The sequence below is a fragment of the Mytilus galloprovincialis genome, chromosome 3 (assembly GCF_965363235.1).
Source record: "Mytilus galloprovincialis chromosome 3, xbMytGall1.hap1.1, whole genome shotgun sequence".
NCBI lineage: Eukaryota > Metazoa > Mollusca > Bivalvia > Mytilida > Mytilidae > Mytilus > Mytilus galloprovincialis.
Genome location: NC_134840.1, coordinates 104,147,286 through 104,173,667, shown reverse-complemented (window position 1 = coordinate 104,173,667; position 26,382 = coordinate 104,147,286). Strand labels below are relative to the sequence as shown.

Genomic DNA, 26,382 nt, shown 5'->3' with positions numbered 1-26,382 from the left:
AATATACCATTTTCTACAAAATGTCTACCAAGTCAGGAATATGACAGTTGTTATCCATTTGTTTGATGTGTTTGAGCTTTGGATTTTACCATTTGATTAGGGACTTTCCGTTTGAATTTTCCTCGGAGTTCAGTATTTTTGTTATCTTACTTTTTCCATAATAGCTGACCTAATCATTAACTAATTCATGTCTTCTTATCGAAGTCAATAGATGTGCAAATGATATTACAACTGTGTACCAATCTTCTTTGCCCTAAAACTAGTGGTTCCCCTGTAAACTACCTAATCACAAACTTATACATTGGTGTTGCTGCTGGAACCAGCTCACATAAGTCATCTAGGAGACGGAAAAGGATGGTGTATATGTTAATAAATAAATTTGACACAGTGAAAAATAAAGAAATATCAATCTTTATTATTGGATACTATACATATGAAAATATTCAATATAAAATTTAACATGATGAAGATATAAAACTCTACAAATGATATAATGGAATGAACACACAGATCTCTAATATCAACATTGTATACATCACAGAATCAGGGAAAAAAACATGGAACCTCATAATTAGACCACATAATTCCTACATCGGCATCCTTTCAGGTACAAGTATATAACATGTATCTAGATTTTCACATATTGCTCAGACTTTTTAGTACAACAGCAGCATTCAAACATATCTCACTTTTTATTCTTTATTTTGATAAGAAACCTGTAAAGTCTAAACTAGAAAAGATTTTTTTTAAAGTTCGCTTGCCCTTTTCAAAGCGGGATGAGAATATAGGAATTATATCGCATGGCCTTTATCAAAATAAGTTCTTTCTTATCATTTCTGTGCACAATTTAACAAGTGCATGAAGCTGTTCTGATTCATTTTCATTCATTGTTTAAACAATCTGATTGTATACAGATCCTGTGTCAGGGTTGGTTTACAAGAACCTACCAATGTTCTCTTCTTCTTCCTGTTTTGATAACGGTTGTGTCAACCAATGAAATACCAAACTCCCAAGAGCCCTAAAATGGTCTTCAAAACAGGAAGTAAAAGATATCCTTTTTCAGCTTCTTGTAAATGAAGGGCGGACACAGAATCTGTATATCAATCATATTGTTGTTTAAAGATTATGTGTATAATAAAATCAGCAAATCACATTTATGTTAAAAATAAAATATTATATTTTTTCCTGTGGCGTTACTTTAACACTAACTGAATTTCTTTCAAATTAAAACCCAATGCCTGCTGCCTCATACCTAAAATAAATATTTTAATATATAAAATGGCCTAGAAAATCAATAAAGACAACCATAATTTTACATTCCATTTCTGAACTAAAAAAAAACTTGTTACCATCTTAAATTTCATTAAATTATATCTGTATATCATGATTAAAGTCATTATTCTTATTTCTTGTGGCATTTATGGGTAATAAAAATAATATAAAGTTACAAAGATGGAAATCATTGGACAAAATATACTTTAATCATCTGCCTAGACCTAAAAAATATGAAATTAAATCAAGAAAATTCTATATATTTAGAATAGAACAATCATTTAGTGTTTATGGTTACCTTCATAAAATTATAAGGTCAGAAGGACAAAGATTTAGTTTTTGTTTTGTTTTGTTTGTTGTCAAAATCTAGATAATATTATGTCTTTAACAAATCAGGTTCTAATATCATAGTAAATATTTAACACATACCTTTTTTAGCCAAAATGTATGTAAGAAATTTTCTGAGGTACCTTAAAAACATTGATCTACACAATACTACTACACCAACCAGGAAGTGAATTACTAAAACACATACAGGCACCATTATCACTAGGATCAACCCTGAGCAACTCTGAATATTTACATAATTATTGCACTAGGCTATAAATATCTCAATGATATGCCTAAATATAGTATTGATACAACCAACCAATAAATGATATGTGTATAACTGTACAGCTGACCTACATTAAATACAGACAAGGCGATTTAGGTTAAATATCAGTCTTACAATTGACCTACATGTTAGACAAAGTGATGTAAGTTAAATATCAATCTTACAATTTACCTTCATAGCTGATAAACTTGGGGTCATTACATTTCAATTACATAATTTTTAAATGTAATGAATACAATAAAATTTGTATTTCAATGTAATTAATTACATTAAAATTACATTGTCAATATAATTAATTACAATTACTTTTTTGAAATAGACAGACATTGAGATTAAAGTTAAATATCAGACATAATAGCTTTTTTTTTTTACAGCTATTGCAATTGATTATGTTCAATTCACTCTTACATTTCTCCTATATATTCAATATCACATTACACACAGATTTACTCAATTTTCCCCGAAAATTGATATTTAACTCACTTAATCATCTTGTGTGTTATGTATAATATACAACATGGAAAGATCTTTTGTTAACTTACAATTCAGCGTTACAATGCCCAACTATGAATTGTACCTTATATAAAATTGAGAATGGAAATGGGGAATATGCCAAAGAGACAACAACCCGACCATAGAGCAGACAACAGCCGAAGGTGAATTCATTCAATAAAATGTTAAGAAATAAATGCATATTGAAGAAGGCCAAAATACCCTAACCATGTATCAAATCATTATAATGTTACCTTCAACATTTCTTGTAAAGTATGTCCAAAACATTTTACTGTACACAATATTTACTCTTTTCCAAATTGTCATTGCAGCATTTTTTTTATTTCAACTGCTTCCAATGGTTAAAAATAACCTCCAGAAAAAAAATTGGTGAAGGTCAGAATGCATTTAGTTGCAAAATTCTAATTTTCTAGTCAAAATACTAATTTTTAATTGATAATGCTTCAATATTCGTTTCTTATGAAATATTAATAGAACTTATGATGTGATAAAATGTACAAGTTATGATTAAAAAAAAAGGTGAACATCTGTTATCTAAAATGGAATATAAAAGTATCACAATAGTCAATATTCTGGGATAACTAAATAAAAAGTTAACAAGTTAAATATATTTCTATCTACAAATGCATATCAATTGTATAAATAAAATGTGTTCATTATATCCAGCTAAATATACTGAATCTATGTCATCAAATACAAAAAAATAATCAAGTATTTCAATTGTGGTTGTAAAACTGTTGAGAAAAATATACATGTATGTGCCAGAAAAAAAGGAAATAACAAAAAAAAATCCACATTTGAGTGTACATGTTTAAGGAATTATTTAAAAAAATCCCTACAGCAAAAGTACGACAGGAAGGGAACATACATCTATTTTGAAAAAATGACATACATGTACATGTATGCTTATGCAGCAGATGCCAGAAAAATAACAAATATATATGTCTAACCCCTTTTAACATGAAAATGAAACAACTCTTAGTACTTTCTTCCCATAGAAAGTTATGCAAATATAATTATCTGAATATTTTGAATTAGAAAAGATATAATTTTCAACCAGCTACCATTGCCTAGCTAATATACTGATGTCATTGTAAACCATTTCCATAATTACTGTACAAAGATGTAGTACTAAAGTATTGCATTCTTGGCACAGAGTTATAAAAAATCTTTGTCAATACAATACACACAAGGTTCTTGTTCTATTTGGAGATTATATACATAACAGTGAATGTGGTGACGAATAGGAATCACTCACATAACTCTCTCTACAGCTCAGTTATGGCAATTTATTTCTTCCTTTTTTTTGTTAACTTTCTTGACATATTTAAACGTTTATAAGAATGATAAGAGGAAATATCCAATTTTGACTTGTAAGCAATTTTTTTTTTTATAGTCGCCAAAATAAATTGCTCATGATAATCATGATAATGATTTACGTTATTTATTCACATCAACCTTCACCCTGCTGTACAGTGAACCTCTATACACTATTGTAAATGTGAAAATTTTGGACAGGGATAATAACGATTATTTGATAACTTAATAATGTGCGCAGATATAAAACACACGCAAATAGTTTACACAGATCAATTACACTAATGTGAAGGGCGCATTTATAATTCTATGCACCAAGTTTACCCAGCTCGTAAATCATGAAAATAACATGAAAAATCGTCATTTACATGTATGAAGAATATATCACCTTGTGTATTAGTTATAACAGAAGCACTATGATGTAACTATTATGAATATTTTGCATTTTGTTTATAAATTACTTCTAAAAATGGTGGAAAAATATATTTTCTAATGCTAAACCTGCAACACCTATTCAACAACACAAATTTGGCAGTAATAGGAAAAACATGTCTCTTGGAGACACTCATTCATTTCATTTCTTTTAAATATGTTCTCTTTGATATCATACAACCACATGTTCTCTTTGAGACCATATAACTGTATGGTATCTCTTTGAGACCGTACAATCATATTGTCTTTTTGAAACCATGCAACCATATGTTCTCATCAAGGCCATGCAACCAGGTTCTCTATGAGACCATATAAACATATGTTCTCTTTGAGACCATATACAACTATACTATTTGCATAGTAATTAATTATTAACATATAGGTAATGCTGTGAGCCACTCAGATCAGGACAGCTCAAGCTGATTTGAAACCATGCCTTTTAAATGTTCGCTGGTCATGCAATACCAATAGTTTCTTGAAGTCCACTTTGAGAATTAATGCCCCTAGCTGGTGGTTGTACTATATGAGAGTATTCTGTAGAATATTGGTCACTGTATGAAATGGCATTGGTCCATGAGGGCGAGGCTAGTAGATGTCCGAGATTTTGAGGAACACTTCGATGACTATCTTCTAATGTCTGACCATTCATAGCTGTTATTTGGGCATCTAGATCAAAGTTTTCACTGTGCCAACTGAACGGTCGCTGTGACATACTCGGTGGTCCTTGTCCACTTGGGTAAACAGCTGATAGACGACGGGGATCAAAGTCATGTGATATCCGTGATATTCGGGAGTCAGTGGATCGAATCGTTGAATTTTCGTATGATTCCACACTCCCGTCCATTGGTTGTGTTATTGGCATATAAAGAGATTTGTCATTACACAGGCCATACATAAGAGGTAAGGATAAGGCATGTGTATCAGCTTTTATTGTCTCCAACTCAGGATGTAATGTTTCACCAGAATTCAATTCTGTCGTAGATGTGCTCAGAGTTGGCTGAAATTCAATAAAATACATTAATTACATAATACAGCAAGAATGTATGTATGCATCTGAATGCTGAAAATTGCTAATTAATAAATTATCTGAACAACAGTGTGTGAAATTTTATATTTTGTCAAGTTAGGTCTTTTTATTGCTGACTATAGGGTATGAGTTTTGCTCTTTGTTAAAGGCTGCATGGTGACATATAGCTGCTTACATCCACCTCAATTAGATTCTAGTGGTGATAGTTGTCTCATTTGCAATTAAATTTTTAAGTAGTGTATTGTCGACTCTCTTTTGTCCCTTCATAGCTTTTTATTAAAGTGTTATGACTTTTGTAGGCTCTTTTTTGTCTTTTCACAGCTTAAAAAAAAAATTGCTGTGACTTGTTAGTTTCTTTTTTCAACTTATTAACGAATTTCCATTCTCTGTTGGTATCTTTAGCCTCTTTTTATAATCCTGGTACCTTTGATACATGTTACATGTGCATTTATCTTTTCAGGTCTTAAGTTAGGCCAAAAAATTATATTTACAGTGTTGTAAAATTTCAACTGGTATCACAAAAATTCAGAATAAAAGAACGATTCTTACCTTTTTCTCTTCATTATCTGATGGTTCTGTTGGTAATTTATCTAATGATGTATTACTATTACAAGAATGTTTTGAATCATTTAAATGCTCTGACATATCTGCAAACATTGGTGGTGGCGCTAACACTTCATGTTCTTGTAACGTTCGTTTTGTTTCCGTGTATGACGAATTTGACATGTTACTCTGACTAACATAGGAATTCATCCCCGGAATCATCATTTCATTTGACACATACATCACACCTTGATTTTCAACAATTTGACCAGTAAAACTCTCCTGGCTATAAAAATGGTTCATATTTTGTGAACCTGACAAATCTGTTTCATAACCTTGCTCATGACTATGATGATAAAATTGGTTCATGTTTTGTGAACCTGATAAATCATGATTAGGATAAAATTGGTTCATGTTTTGTGAACCTGATAAATCATGATTATTATGATAAAATTGGTTCATGTTTTGTGAACCCGATAAATCAGGATTATGATAAAATTGGTTCATGTTTTGTGAACCTGACAGTTCATGATATTGATAATACTGTGGATCAATGTTTTGTGAACTAGTCAGTGCCGGATCACAGGCCTGCGCAGCCTGCAGCTGTCCATTAAAAGTATTATAATTATTATATGCCGGTAGCTGATACATTTGTTTGTTATAATGATAATATGGAGATATGTGATTATCACTCGTATGAATCTGTAACTGGGTCAAGTTACTTTTAAAACTGTCTGCACGACTCGCGCTTCGACTAACTGGCTGAGATAAGCAAAGTCGTTCATTATGTAGACTGGTCGTAGGAGTATGATTCATGTAAATCGGAACATTCATTTGCTGTGAGCTGTACAATGGCAAAGGCATGGCATTATGTACTGGAAAATGTCCTTGAAATCTTCCACTGCTGTTCGGAGAAATATCACGCTCTATAGAATTTCCTGAATAAGAAGTTGATAAAGTCCCGCTATAAACAGTATGGTGTTGTTGTTGAGATATACTCTGATATATTCTATCAGGTGATCTATTCATCTGCCGATTACCACCAGCAGGTCTACCAACGGAAGATGACTTGAAAAGTTCTCTTGGTCCAGATTCAGCTCCAGGACTTCTATTCATCTTTGAGGATGGCATATAGTCTGTTGGTAAAAGATAAAATAATATTGTAAGAAAGATCAAGGATGGCATATAGTAACTGCATGTTGAAGGAGAATAAATAACTGTATATGGAAAGTCCATGTTTTTATCACCATTAAAGAAAATGTTATCTTTTTCTTTTTTTCCTTTTCAGTTATCTACTTTTCAATGTTTGTATAAGGTTTTGATTTTCAAACATTTTAGCCTTGACCAATATTGAACAGTCTCAACACACATCTGGTGCAGACAAAAATGATACTGGTAATGTTAATATCACTTCCTCTAAAAAATGTAATGCAGAAATGAAGCCAGTATTGACAAATTTCTGATATGTAACTTTAATATGCACAAAATAAAAAGACACTTGAGCAATGCAATTTTTTTCCATATATACTTCTAATTTGCTCTTGATGGTTTTCGAAAGACATATATTTCAATGATACAATTTTATCTTTTACTTCAACATAATTATATTTCAGACATTTATGATTTTTAAGTTCTTTCTAACATTGCTGTTGCATTCATGCAAAAAAAGATACAAGGTTGACAAATTTGTGATAATTCATATTTGCATTATATGTTGCATAAATGATACCTTGCAAAAAAAAAGTTTGTTAACAATAGTCAGATATAAATATCAAATTAAAAACTTACTTGGTAATGTAGAAAATGCATTGTTTTGACTAGATGTTCCAAACATTGGAGGTGAATCTATCATTATTTCCCTGTTGTGTTCTGAAATAGAAATAGAAGCTCCTAAAAAATGTTCAAGCGTTAAGCCTATCTTCAATTTTTTGTGCATCTGTTATTTAATTATTCAATTGTAGAAATCATGTTCTCTTTTTCAAATGTTGTTGAGCATCATTTCTTATGTCGCCATATAAAACAACACAGTATTTCAGATTGTTTTGATTTCATAGTGATGATAGTAGAAAATGAACAAACTACATGTTGATTTTTTCAAGAAGAAAAGTTGGCTACATGGTGTCTAACAGTCTACCAACTCTTGTGTATTTATCTTCTCTTGACAATCAAATTTCAAAACATTATCTCTTGAGTGTAAAAAAATATTGTAACTAACTTATTGCAGTGATAGAATCTATAGTTTAACCTATATATATAAGAGGGTGACTTGGAAAAATATTTTTTGTAAATATAAAAGTGATTTTTATTCGTGTAGTAGGTTCATATATTTAACCATATGATTTCATTAAATTTCCAGTACCTTCATCCTCAAAGCTGATTGTCATTTTGTCACTAGCTATGCCTGATGTTGTATTAGAACTGGCATTACTGACAACTGAATATCTCACATTCAGTACAGATTTTGTACTAGGTGATAAACTTCCCCTAAACGATCCTCCATGTGCCTTTAAGTCTTTAGGGTCACTATAAATGTACAATTCTCTGTATCTTTTCTTATCTGAAATATACAAATATAGTTTTATGCAATTTGATCAAGGGTATAGAAAGGGTCATTTTAACAGTATTGATCGATTGATTTCAAGTAACTGAAATGAAATTTAATTTTTTCGTCAAAATGATTCAGAAATTTAACAGAGATCTGACTTTATCAGCTTTATTTCTTTGGAGATAGGCTATCAAGTTTTCAATTCAAAGAAGAATAACTCAACTTGTAAACTTCTGGAGTGAGACAATCATGTCTGTTGATGTAATTTTATTCCTGTGGTTTGGTTAAGCTCAGGTGTATTCATGACATTCAGGACATTCATGAAGTGGGTGTGCCATTTTGTCCTCGCAAACAATTCCTGGCGAAAAGTGCAGTTTTAATATTTAATGTTTTCCTAAAAAAGGTTACAGAGGAGTATGCCATAGGTGAGCAGGTAAAAATGACAATATCCACCTTAACTGTAGAGTATTTTATATTTGTTATATATTTTGTTATTTTGTTAACCTTCTTCATCTTGCTATGTGTTGTGGGCTTTGTTCATTGTTGAAGACCATTTGGTAACCTATAGTTCATAATATCTATGCCATTTGGTGGGTAGCCATCTTATTTGATACAATACCACATCTCCTTACTTTATAATAATTGTTTACCTTGTTCCTCCAAATGTCTTATTTCCATCAGTTTAGGATGTATTGCTAACTGGAACATGTGTGTTTGTTTACATAGTTGTAATAAGTATTTTGATTTAGTATCACAGTCTGTATAATAAGCAAATTTCCTCCCTTCAGGTGCACCAGCAGCTCGAATCTCGAATTTCTTTTTCTGTAAATAAATACATATAAATATATATAAGTAAAATAGAACAAAATTCAACATATCAACTTTAACAGATTTAAATTCATTACTAATGGTATTTCAAAATGTTAATAGCAAATATCTAATGAAGAATTCAAATTTTTGTAATTTGAACCTTCAAGTTCCTTTCCTAATTGTCTAATAACATATAAAAGATTTGCCTGAATTTTCTGCAAATTTTATGTTTAGTTACTGCAAATTATAACATGCACCAATTATGTTTATTTTAGATGCTTCTGGTGAAAAATTGACAACTTGTACTTATTTGTAAATAAAACATTTAAGATAAAAAGTTAATATAGAACAAATCAATGATTGTTATATGCCGGTAGTTGATGTTGTTGATAAATATTGTTTTCTAAGAATCATTTTCTGTTATAGTCACAATAATGATAACATACTTCAAAGAATAATTTTCCAATATCTGGCCACAGGAATGTTGATATCAAATTCTTCAAGCTTTCATCTACCTCCTGTAAAATAAAAAACAATTTTTACAAAATTAGTTCTAACTTTATCACCACATCTGTATTTCAATATGAATATATCAAATTTGTATATGCATCTTTAACATCATCTGTATGTTAAAGGTAAAATGTTTTTCTCAAGCTGATCTATTTTCAATACAATTCCCCCTTTCATAATCTATAGAATTATCTTGTTTACACACCAAATAAATATAATGAATTGTTTCATATTTTTAAGGTTGACCACACGATATGGGTAGTTCTCATTGTTGAATGTCGTACAGATGCCTATAATTACTTACTTCTATTTCATTTGAACTCTGATGGATTGTTGTCTCATTTGCAATTATACCACATCTCTTATTTTTGTATAGCATTATGCCAAATGTTTATTAAATTGTTTGCTAATCTTAAAGTTTAGGTGCATACTTTTGAAAATGATAATGCATAATGCTTTTGGAATCTGAAAAGGTGTATTGTACATGCACTTCTTAATTTTTCCTGGTCAATAGCATTCTCATGCCCTTGGTAAAAAGTTGGTATTTAAGTCTAGGACTAGGTTTGCTTTTTTGAAGATCAGGCTCTATAATAATACCTCATATATTTCTATTCCTTTTGCACAAATTCCAAGCCATGCATTCCAATTTTTATCTGTTTTTCTTTTCTTTAATCGATAAAAATGCAAGTTATATGCAGCTGGTGATATTGATGCCTCTCTGATAAATTTGAACTCTGCCTCAGACTTGCTAAGGTTATGCAGATCTTGGTGTATCAATGGAGTATTCTTACAGATATAATCTTTCCCTCTTTTGTTACAGATCTGTAATTCATAGAATATACAATTAGAATATATTTTTCAATGATGCATTATATATTGATTTACAGAGAAATAAAATCATCATTCTACTAGTAACTAAAAATGTATAAGAATTATCTCCCCTGTTTTTCCTTATTTTTTTTTTCTTTCTTCTTCTAAACTTTAAAGATCTGTTCTTGATTTTGAATAACAAAACTATATTAAACATTTATGTAACATTACCTTAATTGTTTCACAACAGATGAGAATTTGTTAGTTAAAAATGAAAGCTGAAATGATTGTTTTCTGTGTACTATGTATAATAAAGAAATTGAAATAGACAATCCTGATCAAGAAGGGAATAACCGAATTTCACTAAAAGTAAAATTTGAATCATACCTCTTTACAAACAATATCATAATGTCTTTAAGTAAAATTAAGCACCATATACAAACAAAATGTTTCATAAGCAACAAATTACCCATGCAGGAAAATATTCTCTGGGATCAAAGTACTGGCCGCCATGTTTAGATTTGACATAGTTTCCACTATCAGCTTGGAGGGCATAGGAGACAAGCTGAAAACATTTCTCCTCTGTAGAAACATGACCATAATTGTGTATGTTGTCTTTCAGTTGAAGATAGTATAGGTGTCGAGTCACCTTCTCCCTGCAAAATTGAATTCATACTAAATGTTTACAAATTGCTTAACAAACTTACTGCTCTGCTAAAAGAATGATAAAAGATAGCTGATTAAAATCTAGTGGCATATCAAATGCATTTTACGGACAATAACATGTCATTTTTTATATGAATATTAAGCCTATATTGTACTTTTAAGTTTTAATTTGAATATTAAATCTATATTGTACTTTATCAACAAGCTCGGCAGCATTTTTAACATGCTAGTTCACAAGGTAACAGTAGGTATGAAGGCATGTCAACATTCACAGATATATAATTCTGATTTTGAGCCGACAAGCCTTTGCTATTACTCCCTAAATGTCAAGTGCTTAGCAGTGATGCAGTAAATACCAATGTCTTTGGTTGACCTGGCTCAGGATCAATACAAGACCTCTCACACTGCAGGTGAACATGCAATAATAAAATTCTGTTGAATACGTTTTTCATGAATTTTAATTTGTAACGTAACTTTCAGCTGGAGAGATCTACTCCATAACAGCAATTATTCATAATTTTCACCTTTAGATAGTTAAAATAAGTTTTACTTTAGTCTACAGTATATTATTTGTCCTTCTATATTTCTAATATCACACATCATATTAAAAGTATAAATAAAATCTTTTATGTTGATATTTGTTTATCCAAAAAACTTACCTCAATAAGACAATCTGGTCGACATAAAACTGAACACGAAAGTAGAGAGAAACTAATGGCTGGCCATCTGTATCCAAGCCCTGTAAATATACACATGATAAATATTATTTTCTAATATTGCACCTTACAGATTTTTTTAAATTAATTTGTAGAAACTGAAGTGATATATACTCATTGTTTGTGACCTAGGCAGTATATTTTCATACCATTTTATCAAATTCATAATAATATTAAAGCTCAAGGAACCACATTAGTCTCTGCTCAGGGATCTCCATGGATGAAAATTGAACGATGGAGGAACTTTCACCATTACAAACCGTGTCTACGCTGTACAGTGTAGCGCGATCGGAAGTAGTTTATCCCTCCATACAAGGAATGGTGAACATGCTAATTCATTGCTTATTTAAATTATATTTATTTTAATTTTCATTATAGAATTCGAAGTATCATTATTTTCTTTTAATTGTCGTGTTTAACCATTCAAATGCCAAGTCTTCATGCCCCCCCCCCCCTTTAGTCGAGAATAACCGAAAGCTGTCATGAAGGTCCCCATGTAGATTTTCTTGTATTTTTGGTAATTGTTATGGGGGTTAAAAATCATATGATGTGGAGCTTATTTTTCATGGACACTGTCAAATTCAGAACCCATTACCGGTATGGCTGATTTGCAGCAACAACAAAACGATTCGTACGGGTTATGTAAAAGGTTAAAGAGATTTGTAAAGTAAAAGTTAACAAATGAAAAGGTTTTTAATGACTTTATCTGGCAAATTGATGCTATGCAACATGCATCTTTCGAGTCTGAATAGAAACCGGAAACGCGGATGTATCAATTTGATTGTAATATACGAAATGAATTCGGAATTACGATACGATATTTCTTTACAGGATATATTTAAGTTTTTACTTTTAAACTTTTAAAGTAATTCAAAATTATCGTGAGTTAGAGCAGTACTTGAGTTATTTGCGATGAAATAATATTTACTGTTTTGCGTCTTATTTTGTACTTCTTAAAAAAGGGGGATGCTGATTGCGTAAGTCAAAATAAAGCACGTGTTCGACTTGTTAAACTGTTTTCTTTGTAACTGGATTATTAATTTATTTATTTAATCTAAATTATCATAATCATTTGCTGAAACTTAGTTGATTAATTCGACAAATTGATCTTCTATCCTCAGATATTATTCTCTTGTCTGGTTTCTTGATCTACCTGTACAAGCTCAGGTACAAGTGATTAGCGATCTTAATCCGGATATCCATCAGGCGTTAGAACTGTATTGGATTATAACATAAAAAGCCTAAGGGTTATGCAATTACATGCATTTGATTATAATTGATAAAAAAATGGCGTCGGGCTACAAAAAACGATGAAGTTTTGAACGATGGCGGAAGACAATTTAACGATGGCGCAAGAGAATTTAACGATGGCGCGAGTCATTTGACGATGGCGCAAGACATTTGAACAATGGCGGGGCGCCATCGTTAAACAGGCCATGGAGATCCCTGTCTGCTCAAATTCCACATTATAACAACAGTAGTGATACAGTAGTTTGACTACTTAGCCTACTCTGTCACAGAGGTCTCTGTTTAAGATACAATTATATACAATGATATAAACTGGAGTTATCTTACTCAATAATATGATAAACAAGTCTTTTAAGAATTTATTATCTTTATTAAAATTTAAAACAATCTTCTCGAAAAGTGATTGTTCGAAGGTTTTGACCACCAACATTTTGTAAAGGACCAACACAATTATGGTATTTTGCAATAGAAGACCAGCAGTTTCTTCAAAGAATAGGGTTCTTGAACTCTTTTAAAAGGTCCATTTAGACCAAGATATCTAAAATAAACACTGTTTTTAACACTATTCCGCTTTTGGGTAAACATTCTTTCAAAGTTATTAAAAGCAAAACAAATGAAAGTACATGTAATTTGTAAATAACATAAAAAAAGTTTTTAAACACCATTACATATATATATACCTCTGAGGTTCCAGATTTCCAGCTCTTTGGAGCAAACTTGTGAATTTTTTCTTCTAACGGAAGAAAGTGATATTCGCCCTCTGTAATATAAATAAACACTATTTATAATACTACATAAATATAAACAGTTAGGAACTAAGATGGAAGCATCCAACATACTTAATCACTGGTGTATAGCTATCAATATAGTCTTGAGAATACTTGTCATATTTATGTGCAAGTATTTTGTTCTGGAAAGAATACCCAAATTCTACCTGTCCTTGAATCAGTAAAATGAACTGTCATAAAATTCTGAATTATCTCCCCTTAAAATCATGATTTTTGCTTTACATGATTAACTTTCCCTTTTAACTTCATTATTCTTTATAACTTTATATTAATAATTATTGAATTTAACTGGTGCATGCACATATTTTATGAAGGCCTAAATCTTGCATTTCTACACATGCAGAAAAGAAATGATGTTTACGGTTTAATACTGGTTATATGTTTAATAGTGACAGTTTTTTAAAACTTATAAATTCCTGTAGTTTTTCTATAACTTTTAATTTGTTAATGTTTGTTGCATATACTGGAAGATCTAAAAAAAAAAATACTTGCCTACAAGTTAGTTTCACAGGTTTTTCAATGTATTGATATTTGAATGCAGTGGCATTTTTACATCTTATTATTGTCTAGATATTAATCCTCTGTAAGCCTATATACATTTCTATACTATAAATCTAGAAATTATTGCAATTGCTATATCTTGTGTGTGAATAATGTGACTGGGTGAGTATCACTTTAACAAGAAATTGCATTCTGTTATCTGGTGCATATATTTATATGCAGTTTTTTCTGTTATTATCTTATATAGCTACCGCAATATTTCTAATCTCTAATTTTTTTACCATTATTAAATAATCACCATAATAAAAGTATGCAATAATCTTTGAATTTACTGTATCTAACAAGACTTCATCAAAATTATTCAACTTGTGATATAGATATTATCATCTTACTACATGTATGTACCCACCTTTTTTCTGTGACAGTCCAAAATATTCAGTCTCTCTTAAACTAAGTTGAGTGGCTATCTGATTAAAAACATCGTGAAATTTTGATTTGACCTGAGAAGATAAAAAAACAAAAAAAAAACAAATGAAATCAACTGCGTTACAACATCACAAAGCTTTGGACATACAACATGTTTGCAGAAATGTTTTGGTCAATGATTCTCTTAGAGCTAACTTCATTTTGAAGTTCCAATAACAACTTTGAGTGCAGACTTTAAAAAAATGCTTGTTTCCCCTTTCAATTTTTATGTTGTTATGAAGCATGAAGTTGATATTACCCTTTTGTGATTTTCAAACTAAAATATGTAATAGTAATTCAGTGGTTGTCGTTTAATGTGTTACATATTTGTTTTTCGTTCATTTTTTGTACATAAATTTGGCAGTAAGTTTACTTGTTTGAATTGTTTTACATTGTCATTTTAGGGCCTTTTATAGCTGACTATGCAGTATGGGTTTTGCTCATTGTTGAAAGCTGTACGGTGACATATAGTTATTAATTTCTGTGTCATTTGGTCTCTTGTGAAGAGTTGTCTCATTGGCAATAATACCACTTCTTCTTTTTAATGTTTAACCCCTCCACATTGTTTATGTGTCTGTCCCAAGTCAAGAGCCTATAGTTCAGTGGTCGTCATTGGTTCTTATGTCTTCTTTTTTTTTCCTTAATTGCTTTTTTTTTATAAAATAGCTTCATTTTCTCGTTTCAATTTTTTCACATTGGGGTATTATACATGTATATAGCTTGCTATACTGTTATGGTTTTGCTCATTGTTAAAGGCTATAGGATGATCTTTAGTTGCTAGCATCTTGGTGCATCTTTTCGTCTCTGGTGGAGAGTTTTTTGGCAATCAAACCACATTTTTGTACATTCTTAGAATAAGCCCAATAATAAATGAATGCAATTTCTTAATTTACAGTAGTTCATTGAATTACTCATGTTAGTTGCCTTCGATCATAACAGAACTATTTATACTCACATCTACATTTATTAAACATTGTGTACCATCCAGCAGTATTACATTTACAACTTTTCTCTTTTTCCCGGCATGATGCAATGTTAATGAGGACATAATGTTTATAAACTCTTGTTATATTCCATCAAGTTCAGATCTAGGTATATCTGAAAAGAAAAACAATGCATCTGCTAAAATCATAGAAGAGGTTGTAAACTTTTATATACATAGATATATACACACATGTATCCTGTACATAACATTTATTTATATATATGATTTTTACTTCATAGTATTTTAAGTTACAGGGACTGCATCAATTATACATTGTATGTTCAATTCCAAGGATGGAATATTGATTAAAAATGGAAAATTATCTCACATTTTAGAAAGTGTATTTTGTAACTTTTGCACATGTTCATGTTCTATGCGTCATTTTATTCATCATGAATAACAGAAGATATTTGTTCATCTAGGAATAGAAACTGTAACATGTTTCAGGAATGTGAAAAATACCTGGATTCAAATACAGCTACAACTGTTGAATCAGTTAGATATTGTTGAAAAATATTGAAATGCTGATAAGTGATAAAAGGAATAATACACCCTTTTGATAACAATGACTAATATATAAATGTCTGACACATACAATCATTTAACAATGTACATGTTCGAGCAAATTAATCAACTTCAGTCCAGGTCAAGAGTCTCAGATTAGTCTTTTAATAAAATGTGCCAACAGGTAAAAACTAATATTATTATGGACATGTTCACATATGCTACAATGTACATGTAAATGTTGTGTACATGATCTTAAACATCCCAGGAAACACATGACGTCCTTGCGACGTTATGTATTGGTCGCTGGAAGGTCATGACTGACGTTACGTAAGTACGACGTTGTTGCAACGTTGTGAGAATGTAATTTTACGTCACGTCAGATACGACGTAGAACCGACGTCAGGACAACGTTATTATTGTTTTTAATAACGTTTATATTACGTTGTTGCAATGTCATATTGCGACGCATCTGTCACGTATCTGTGACGTTATAGCAACGTCGTCATATTTTTTGTCGATTTGATGTTTACGCTTTTATAAAAGAGGAACGATGTTTTTGTCATCAATAATACATCGTAATAATGAAAAAATAAAAAAATAAATAATTGCAATATGTTCTGTACTTCGATCAAATAAATCACGTAATTAAAACGTTGTTGCAACGTAATTATCGATAACCCTAAAATTTACAATAGCAACATTTCTTCTTTTATTATGCACTAAATTTAATTTTAATTTGTCTTGTTTCTATTGGTAGAACTAATGAACGATATTTGATATGAGGCAGGCATTACCTGTGATATATTCTATTGATTCAAACATGTTAAAAAAAGATACGGAAATACCGTAACGTTTCCGATTTTGGTTCTGTTGTTAGGGCTTTCAGTTGTGACGCTATTTAAGTGATGACGTCATATTCAAAATAAACGCCATTCACCAAGCCACTGCAATAAAGACTTAGATTCAATGTAAGTACATTTATCTGTATTCTTTAACTTGTTTTTTCTTCTTACTTTTTATAAAGTTTCTATTATAAAAGAACAGAATGATGTTCCCGTAAAATTTTGACGTCATAAAACAAAATATCTGACGCCACAATGGAAAAGTTATTGTCAAATGTTCAAGCGGCCGGTATATGTCAAAATACAGGATTTGTTTTTTCGAGCATGATTGTTGTTCTCCAAGCATTATCACTATCAGCGACGTCACAATGTGAGAGGTGAATTTATCAGCAGCGTCACAGGCAAGTTTTCTTCGTATAAATGTCGAAAAATATCAGCAACTCGTCAAAAAGGTTCACATTGTGGCTAGCGGCTGATATTTTACGATATCAGCGTGTAATCTAGACATATCGCACCACTATTCTGGTTTTACAACACGTGCATGATGTAATATATAAAACCATTTAAGAAGATAGAGAAGAAATTAAATGTTGTACTCTTGCTTTATAAATTATTTTTACAAAAAAACTTGTTAATTTCGTCTGCAGAAATCTTACACACGTGTAGCTAATTTGATTCTATTGAGGTCAGGATAGCAAGCTATCAGTGGTATGTTTTTGCCATGTCATGTTATACACTGACACAGTGATGGCATACCTTGAAAATAACTCATAAACTAAAAGAACTGATAAAAATTTAGTATAGATTTCTTTACAAAAATCAACTTTATAGTTGTTAATTTCTGTGTTGTGTCTCTTGCGGAGAGTTGTCTCATTGGCATTCATACCACATCTTCTTTTTTATATTTATATTTCTGTTTTTAAAGGTTATGTTTTGTTGATTAGGCCTACATATTTTAATATTTATTATTATTTGAAAAATCCGGATAATTTTAAATATTTATGACATTTTACTATATATGTTTTACAATTTGTGTATTAATTTTGTTAAATAGGTAGAAATATGATTATTTTTTAAACTACGACAAAATTGCGGCACTTACCGCAAAGGACTGAAAAACGGACAACGATTTTCGGCCAATTTCCTGAATGAAAAACACGATTTCAAAGAAGTATTTCTTAGTAAGTCTTTGACTGATTGCCCTAAATTTCAGTTCTGTACACCTTTTAAATGTCTGTTATTGCCATCTATAATGAAATTGATTTGAAAAATATTGTTTAAAGCTGCAGTTATTTGGGTTTTCATTAGATGTATAAAAACGGCGAATATGTGTCCCCCATCGACAAAACATCAGGCAATTTCAACACCCTTTAATCTAACTTTTCAGATGAATATTTTCAAACAAACACGTTTTCAAGCTTAAGAATATTTTGCATTTGAAGTTATCTTCATATAGAAGTATCAGTATACTTCAAAAAGGTATTGACCTGCACATAAACTGTAGAAAACATGGAAAGATATGGCGAAAATGAGCACCTAGATATAGATGGCAATTTTGTCGTAGTTTAAAAAATAATCATATTTGTTATAAAAATCTAAGTTACCGGCATATATCTTCCATTTCAGCCATCTTATGAAGTATTTACACCTCAAAATTATAAAACGGCGAAATTGTGTCCCCGGCGAATATGCGCACCCCACTCTAGACATATATATTTCATTGGACAAAAGTGAGTTCCCAGTCAAAAAAATTCCTATCATTTCAACTCGATATAAAAACTAAAATCGAAAAAATATTACGAAGTAACAGTATAAGCGATTTTCTAAATATAGATACCAAAAGATGTAGAAATATCTGAAGTTTTATTGTTTATTTGGTTATAATATTATTCATGCTCATTTTAATTTTCTGACGAGATGAACACAAAGAAAAAAAATTCTTGAAAAGTTTGCTAATATTCTAACCAAATGAAGATCGTAAAAATTTGCATTTGTGTTCAACTCATCAGATGATGAAAACAAATCTCAAGAAAATTGTAAGCCATGCGGCTCTTGGGCTGATATTGAACCCAGGGCTGATAATACATGCGATATGAACAATGACATGTTATGATCTTTTTATCATATGCTTCAACAATGGAGAAAAATAACAGATTCAAATAATGATCCTATTTCGGGGTTCCCAAAAAGAAGTTCAAAGAGTGAAAAGTTCACGGACGTCGGACCCCAAATTTAGTACATTCGATATGAAATCTTTCTATCATATGCCTCAACAGAGAAGACAAAACATTTTGATATGGACGTAAAGATAAAATTTACCAATATTCATAATGAACACTGTTTGGAAAAGTCAACTTTTTCAAAGTAACTTTCTAAATTGTGTTTGAAACTTTTAAAAAATGCACTTATTTGATAATTTGTTTTTTATTTTTATTATTTTTTTACACAATATACTTTCAATTATCCAAATAATTGTTTTGTACACACTACTTTGTAATGTTTTTCACTGAAAACGTACTAGCATTGAGGTGTATTTTCCGGAATATGCCGAGTATCACCGGAATGCCATGCGATAACGTTACGGAAAGGCATGTGATAACAATCGAAGCATGTGATAAACTTTTTATATCAGCCCGCTAAGCACCAATTCGAAAAATATGGAATTTACGTTAATTTAACACTATTATTATACAGTTAAAATCATATGTTATTTAGTCTAAGCATATGATAAGTATAGATATATCGAGAATTTTCACACGGTGTTGTTTACAAAGCGAAAGAAGCACGTCATATTAGAATATATAATATACATTGCACAATAGTAAGATAAGACAAATACGCAGCCTACATAGGCTTATGAGACACTATACACAGTCATGGGTCAAAAGTGAGTTCTCACTCAAAAAATTTCCTATCATTTCAACCGAAATCGATATTTTTCAAAAAAATATTACCAATTAACTGTATGAGCGATTTATATAAAATAGATACCAAAAGAAGTCAAAATGTCTGAAAAATGCCATGGAATAATCTGATATTAGCGCAGACTCAGAAATATAATGGATGTTACAATATACCTCCCACGTAAATCCACATGTAGACTATTTGAACTTAATTGCAAACGCATTGCCGATTTTATTGTATTAAAAATTGAAATAAAACAGAAGACAAAAAAAAAATTATTCTAAGACTTATTCTTGCATAATTAAAAGAAATAATATACTACAACTAGTTGTGTTTATTTCCTTAATATAGTAACACAGCTTTCTTTTGTGCATTTGTCAATTTCATCATGGAACGCTTTCTTTATAAAATCAGGGGTTCATTAAGGGATGAAAATTATCTTGATATTTATGTTACGATTTTAAAAGCTATCAATATACTGATTTAAGTTGCAGTATAAAAACAATATATTTTTTTTTGTAACCATCAAAGTTCGTACACTATTGTATTAAAATGGAATTCTGAGGTAGACCTGTGTTGTTTTATTTTCTATTCTATTGCATTATTCGCATATTAACTGATTTCAGCGAGTCCACGACATGTCAATTTTGGTCAGTTTGATGGTAGCTTACGAGAAAACATGTAAATCAAAAGTCGCAAATATTGGGTGTGAGAATTAAACATATCTTTTTCTAGCGGTAATTTACGAAATAATCAATGCAAGCTAAAGATTTATGTGATTATTTGAGCTCTATCTAACCAGGAGTAAAAAGGAACAGCTACACACACGGCATACCCATCATCGCTTCAGTATTTGAGTGAACTTATTTGTCCTATTAGAATCGAAATAATTCATGGAAGCCATAGATTTGTAGTAAATTTACACATGGCCTGGGCCGTGATATTCGTTAATTTTATCCCTCGCTAACGCTCAGGATAAAATTCGAATATCACGTCCCAGGCCATGTGTAAATTTCCAACAAATCTATGGCTTCCATGAATTATTTCTTAATTATTGCATAGCAATATAATATTTCCCACAGAAAGTAACCAAAAGTTAGCGTGCAATAAATTCTAATTTTGCACTAGTGCAATAAATCTTCAAAATTCATGACGTCATTAACGGAACAATCTTAGTTTAAAGTTTCCAGCCAATTTTTAGTTTCAAATATTATCTTGTTATACAATAAAAGGGTTATTGCATGAATATCGTAGAACATATATTGCACTCTCTCAAATTTATATAAAAAAGTTCAAATATAATTGAAATAAAAACTATATAATTATTTTAACTATAAAAAAATTCACGCTAATTAAATCTGTTGATTTCTTGTATGTCTTAACATGTCGACCAGTAATACATTAATTGAATTATATGATCACTGAAATTGAAAATATCGGAAGTAAACATGTGGGAGTACAATATTTAGCAACTTTACAAACAAAAATGTAAATGCAAGGGAACATGCATGAACAGCAAACATGTAAACGCAAAAAAAATACGTCCATCTAATTTTTATTATAACAATTTGTAATACTAAAAATAAAGATTGTGATAATGGTTGTCTAAATGTAAACCATATGATCCAATAACATGTATGGTCAGCTTGTAGTGGACCATACGCGTATAATCATACGGTCCGACCGTACGAGTATACGTTTACGGTCCGGACCGTACTCGTACGGTCCAAATACTCATATAGTCTGGAACATATCATATGGCAAATTTGTAAATGTAAAACGTACATTTATTGATCATAACTTTCAATTATATTTATTTTTTTATATTTTGGCAGGGGCTAATTTGCCGGTGAAACAGTAATTATAATCTGATTAAAATATCTTGATTAAAAGCGTAATAGCATGATTCAAAAGTAATGGATATTTTGCCGGCGCTGGCAATACTGTGAATTTGTTATTTTATCGCGACCGACCGCCGGTTCTTTGTGAAGTTTAAAAAGATATATCAGTCATAATGAAGATTTGAATATGTCATAATGTGAAAATTTATTTAAAAAAAATAAGGAGCTGTTTAGTTAATTTGATAAATTATAAGGTTTATGTTTAAATTATATTAAATATCACTATGCAAATTTTATCAATGTCAATTTTTGTAGAGTCTTACATGAAGAACTACCCCTCATGCAGCAAGGACATCGGATATTGAAGAATTGATAGGGTAAACCCTAAAACATACACCTTTAAAACCAGGCGGAACACGCTATAAGGTAATAATATCCTTATTTTACCCGTATAGTGCAACCTATCGGGAGAGATCCGTTCGCGCCAAAAATGTGTCCTTTGTGCCACAACTGTTTTTCTCCAATGCTACGTTTGCGCCACTTGTTTTAAAATTAAATGGTATCATTTGCGCCAAGAATAAAACATACGATTGCGCCAATTAGAAGAAAAATGACTTCCCTCCACCTTTATTGATTCGGACTTGGAACTGGCAGTTTACACGGCATTTTTTTTTCTTTTCTGAAACATACTTTCTTCTTACTGCTGCTGCATGGGTACTTCCTAATTAATGTACGTAGTAGCTTGTGACTTCACTTTATTGTCCAAAAATACAAACATTGAAGGATGAAATGCATAAAACAGTTCATAATAATTCCCCGTGGAATGCTTCTGTTCCATTACTAGTACGTCTTGCGGTAGATAGCGTTTCAGCCAATACGGATGGTGGGGGCAGAGCACTGTGTCATCAACGTATTTGGCTAAACATAATCAACAAAAGCTTATATTTTCTTCTCTTTTAGAATATCTTATAATAAATATTCAGCAAAGCAATAAGTTTTCTTCTCTCTGTGTACATGGCGCAAATGATACCCCTGAAAAACAGTAATTGGCGCAAAAGGACTGCTGCCAACCTATCTTGGATTATTCCGAAAATTATTATTGTTTGTATTCTATGTTGGTTATTTTTTTTTTAATTCAGTAATAATTTGTAACTAGCATTGTGAAGATCAAGATGTACTCTTTTGGGACAATAAAGGGTAACATTAAATTTAACTGATAATATAATTATGTGGTTTATGTGTTTTTCAAGGAGATTTGGAAAGCCACATCTTACACACAGCTACATCTAGTATTTATTTGCAATAATGTAAGACCTAAAATAATTACAATTTAACTTGTTGTACAAATAAGTTTTTGTATTGTCATTGCAGGAACCATTTGCTAAGAGGGTAATTGCAGCAGATCGGAAATACCACTACCAGGGACCCAAGAAAACATTTAAAATAAACAAAGTTAACTATCAATTCTTCACTTTTTGATATATACAGACATTATTTACTTTTCATAAACTTTTTTATAACTTTCATGGGTGGGTATTAAGCTAGCCAGATATTATATTCAGAACGTGAACATGCTAAATGAGATTGATTGATTGTTGGTTGCTTAACGTCCAGTGGAAAATATTTCATGCATGTTCAGGACGAGAATAAGTTAACAATAAATACAATAGGTAGGTCTTATCATAATAGAGCCCATTCGAAATGATGGTCGGGGAAATTTTGACTGCCACTAGAAAATGAGGGTATATTAGATAGGGACAGAAATTTTGCCTTGCCACAGGCCACCTATGGACCCCTCAAAGAGTTGTTGCAAGGGTTCTCAACGTGCAAAGAGCGTAGCACTCTCTTCACACGAGACATCGGATTTAACGTCCCCATTCTGACCGGACGTGACTGCGAACTTGATACATCCCGCACAGCCAAACGGACGCCCCATTTCTGCAAGCGTTTTACTGCCGGTCGGAAGAAGAGAAGACCAAGTGACCATATTTCTATTCCCCAGTCACCCTTGGGGTTGCTAAATGAGAAATGTATACTACGATCAAATAAATTGAATATAAAAAAAGAAGATGTGGTATGATTGCCAATGAGACTATCCACAAGAGACCAAACGACACAGAAATTAACTATATAGGTGTACGGCCTTCAACAATGGGCAAATCCCATATCGTATAGGCAGCAATTAATATAAAGACGGGTTAAAAGAGACCGGAGCAACATCCCTCTTATAGAGTAACATAAATGATAAATGCATATTATTTTTACAAGCATTAACTATCAAGAACTGCATACGAATAGGCAGCCACTCAGCTATAGATGGCCCTAGGATTCATTTCTGTTATATCACAATTACTGAAACAGTAATTCGATTGAAGCTACAAAAAAAATGATGATGCAGAATATACGATTTCCTTCAGAGAATAACACCAACATATATCATTTAGAGGTCACCTCATGGTCCCAAACACAGTTGATACTATGTGTGTATATATATGATAGCATAAAATGAAAGTGCAAGTATATTACCTAGACATAATGTGATATCAACGTTGTTGTAATGTCGGGAATAACGTTGTATAAACGTTATTTTACCTCATCACAACGTTAATGTATGATGTGATAACGTGATATAAATGTTTTTATAATGTCAGGAATAACGTTGTAGAAACGTAATTTTACGTCACCACAACGTTGATGTATGACGTTGTGACAACATCGACATAACGTGATATAAACGTTGTTGTAATGTCAGGAATAACGTTGTAGAAACGTAATTTTACGTCACTACAACGTAAATGTACGACGTTGTGACAACGTAAAGAAAACCATACACTTTTACGTAAATACAACGTAATAACCTGACGTCAACGCGACGAAAAAATGACATTGTCACGACGTAATTATGACGTAACATTGTTAGCTGGGATGTTTAATATGGACATTAATATTGTATCTCTAGATTTAATTGTCACATTTTGTCAAGACAAGACCTTACATTTACATTTTTGTTAGTTGTTTCCTACAATTGCATAAAGCCACCTCCTTTGGTATCAGGTTGATATAATGTAACAAACTATTTAGCAATCATACCACATCTTCTTACTTTCATATGGCATAAGCTAAACTCAAAAAGGAGGATCATAAATCTTCTAAGAAAGGAGGTACAATGCCAACTAACACAATCAAGTTCTTACATTACAGAAACCAAACTGAATTTTTCAAAGGCCCATCCTTGTAATAAATGGTAAAGGCATCTAAAATATTTGTGACCGACAACAGAATTATAGCATGTTTTATAATCATAAATCATATTTGTTCATAAAAGAATAATATCATTATATAGGAATGTTTCCATTCTTGACATTTCAAACCTTGCTTTCAACAGTATGTTCATAAAAAGACAGCATAGCTGCGTAGGTTACTCAAGCGATGAAAATTTACGGTGCTCCGGGCTACGAGAATATGCCGCTCATTTAAAACACAACAAGAAAAGGAATTGCTGCTGTAAAAAGTTATTTACCTTGTGCAAAATTAAAATATCGGGATGATATAACGACATCACGCTATGAAATTGCCATTAAATGATCTAATGAGTTATTATTCAACAAAAATTCCGCACATTCCAATCTTCTTTGTGGATTTACACCATTAGTAGGACACCTGTGCCTCGATTTCAAAACAAAAATAATCTCTAAAATATAAAATAGATTAAATGAATATTTGTATACACTTACAGAATACACAGTAAAACAAATATGATCAACGCACACTTAAATTATTTATTTTATTCATCAAATAAATATTAGTGTTTTGAGACTACACAAATGAAAATCTCCCTAATGACCACAAAACACCGAAGCACGAGTAGTAGGTATGAAACTTTTAAAACTTTTAATAAAATATGTGACAAATGAATAAATATAAGTGAAAACAACTTAGAAAATGGGAGGAATACAAATTAAACTATGAAGAAATCTTGAATATCCAGAAACTGGTTCATAGATATATCTCAAAACACCTCAAAACAAAACAGGTATCACATCAAAACTGTTGTGTAATATAGTATAATGGACGTGACATTACTATGTAGACAGTACGGTAGTTAGATATACCGCGTAGTCCGGTTCCCGGGATGATCCATTGATAACTACCCAACTCAGGATAAGATCACGGACAGTTACCAGGTAACGAGAGTTGGCGTATTGGCGGGAGTATAGTACAAGTACTAAGACTTAACCAGAGCGTATCAGAGTATATTTGGTGAGTTAGTACAATTAGGAGCATTGTATTGTATTACGTATATTAGTATTATGTGATAATACTCGGAAATCACATCACTGGCGCTTGGCGAGCAGGGTTTCCTGCGGAAAAGAAGAATTTGAAGCGAGACACAGAAGTGAGTAGTCACGTGTAATTGCGGAGTTCGTATTGCTACATGTAGTATATTTATGAAGTGTTTGAACACGGATATACAATAAGCATAAAAACTTGCGTTAATTACAGTGTTTACAAATTGTTTTTGCA

The 26,382-nt window shown here is 31.3% G+C and overlaps 1 protein-coding gene across 2 annotated transcripts; it reads right to left on the bottom strand.

The window, feature by feature from the left end:
• Positions 1–395: 395 nt before the first annotated feature.
• LOC143069630 (uncharacterized) lies at positions 396–25,539 on the bottom strand. 2 transcript variants are annotated; one of them, XM_076244363.1, is made up of 13 exons: positions 25,379–25,539; positions 15,735–15,877; positions 14,724–14,814; positions 13,706–13,785; positions 11,721–11,800; positions 10,865–11,051; positions 10,183–10,407; positions 9,522–9,593; positions 8,916–9,087; positions 8,080–8,277; positions 7,509–7,589; positions 5,727–6,856; positions 396–5,147 (listed from the first exon to the last, which is right to left on the bottom strand). In XM_076244363.1, exons 2-13 carry the CDS (start codon positions 15,825–15,827, stop codon positions 4,605–4,607), a joined length of 2,952 nt encoding a protein of 983 aa, XP_076100478.1. In that variant the 5' UTR covers positions 15,828–15,877; positions 25,379–25,539; the 3' UTR covers positions 396–4,604. The 2 variants fall into 2 exon arrangements, with proteins under 2 accessions (XP_076100478.1, XP_076100480.1); XM_076244365.1 differs by lacking the exon at positions 25,379–25,539 and adding an exon at positions 25,230–25,292.
• Positions 25,540–26,382: the final 843 nt, after the last annotated feature.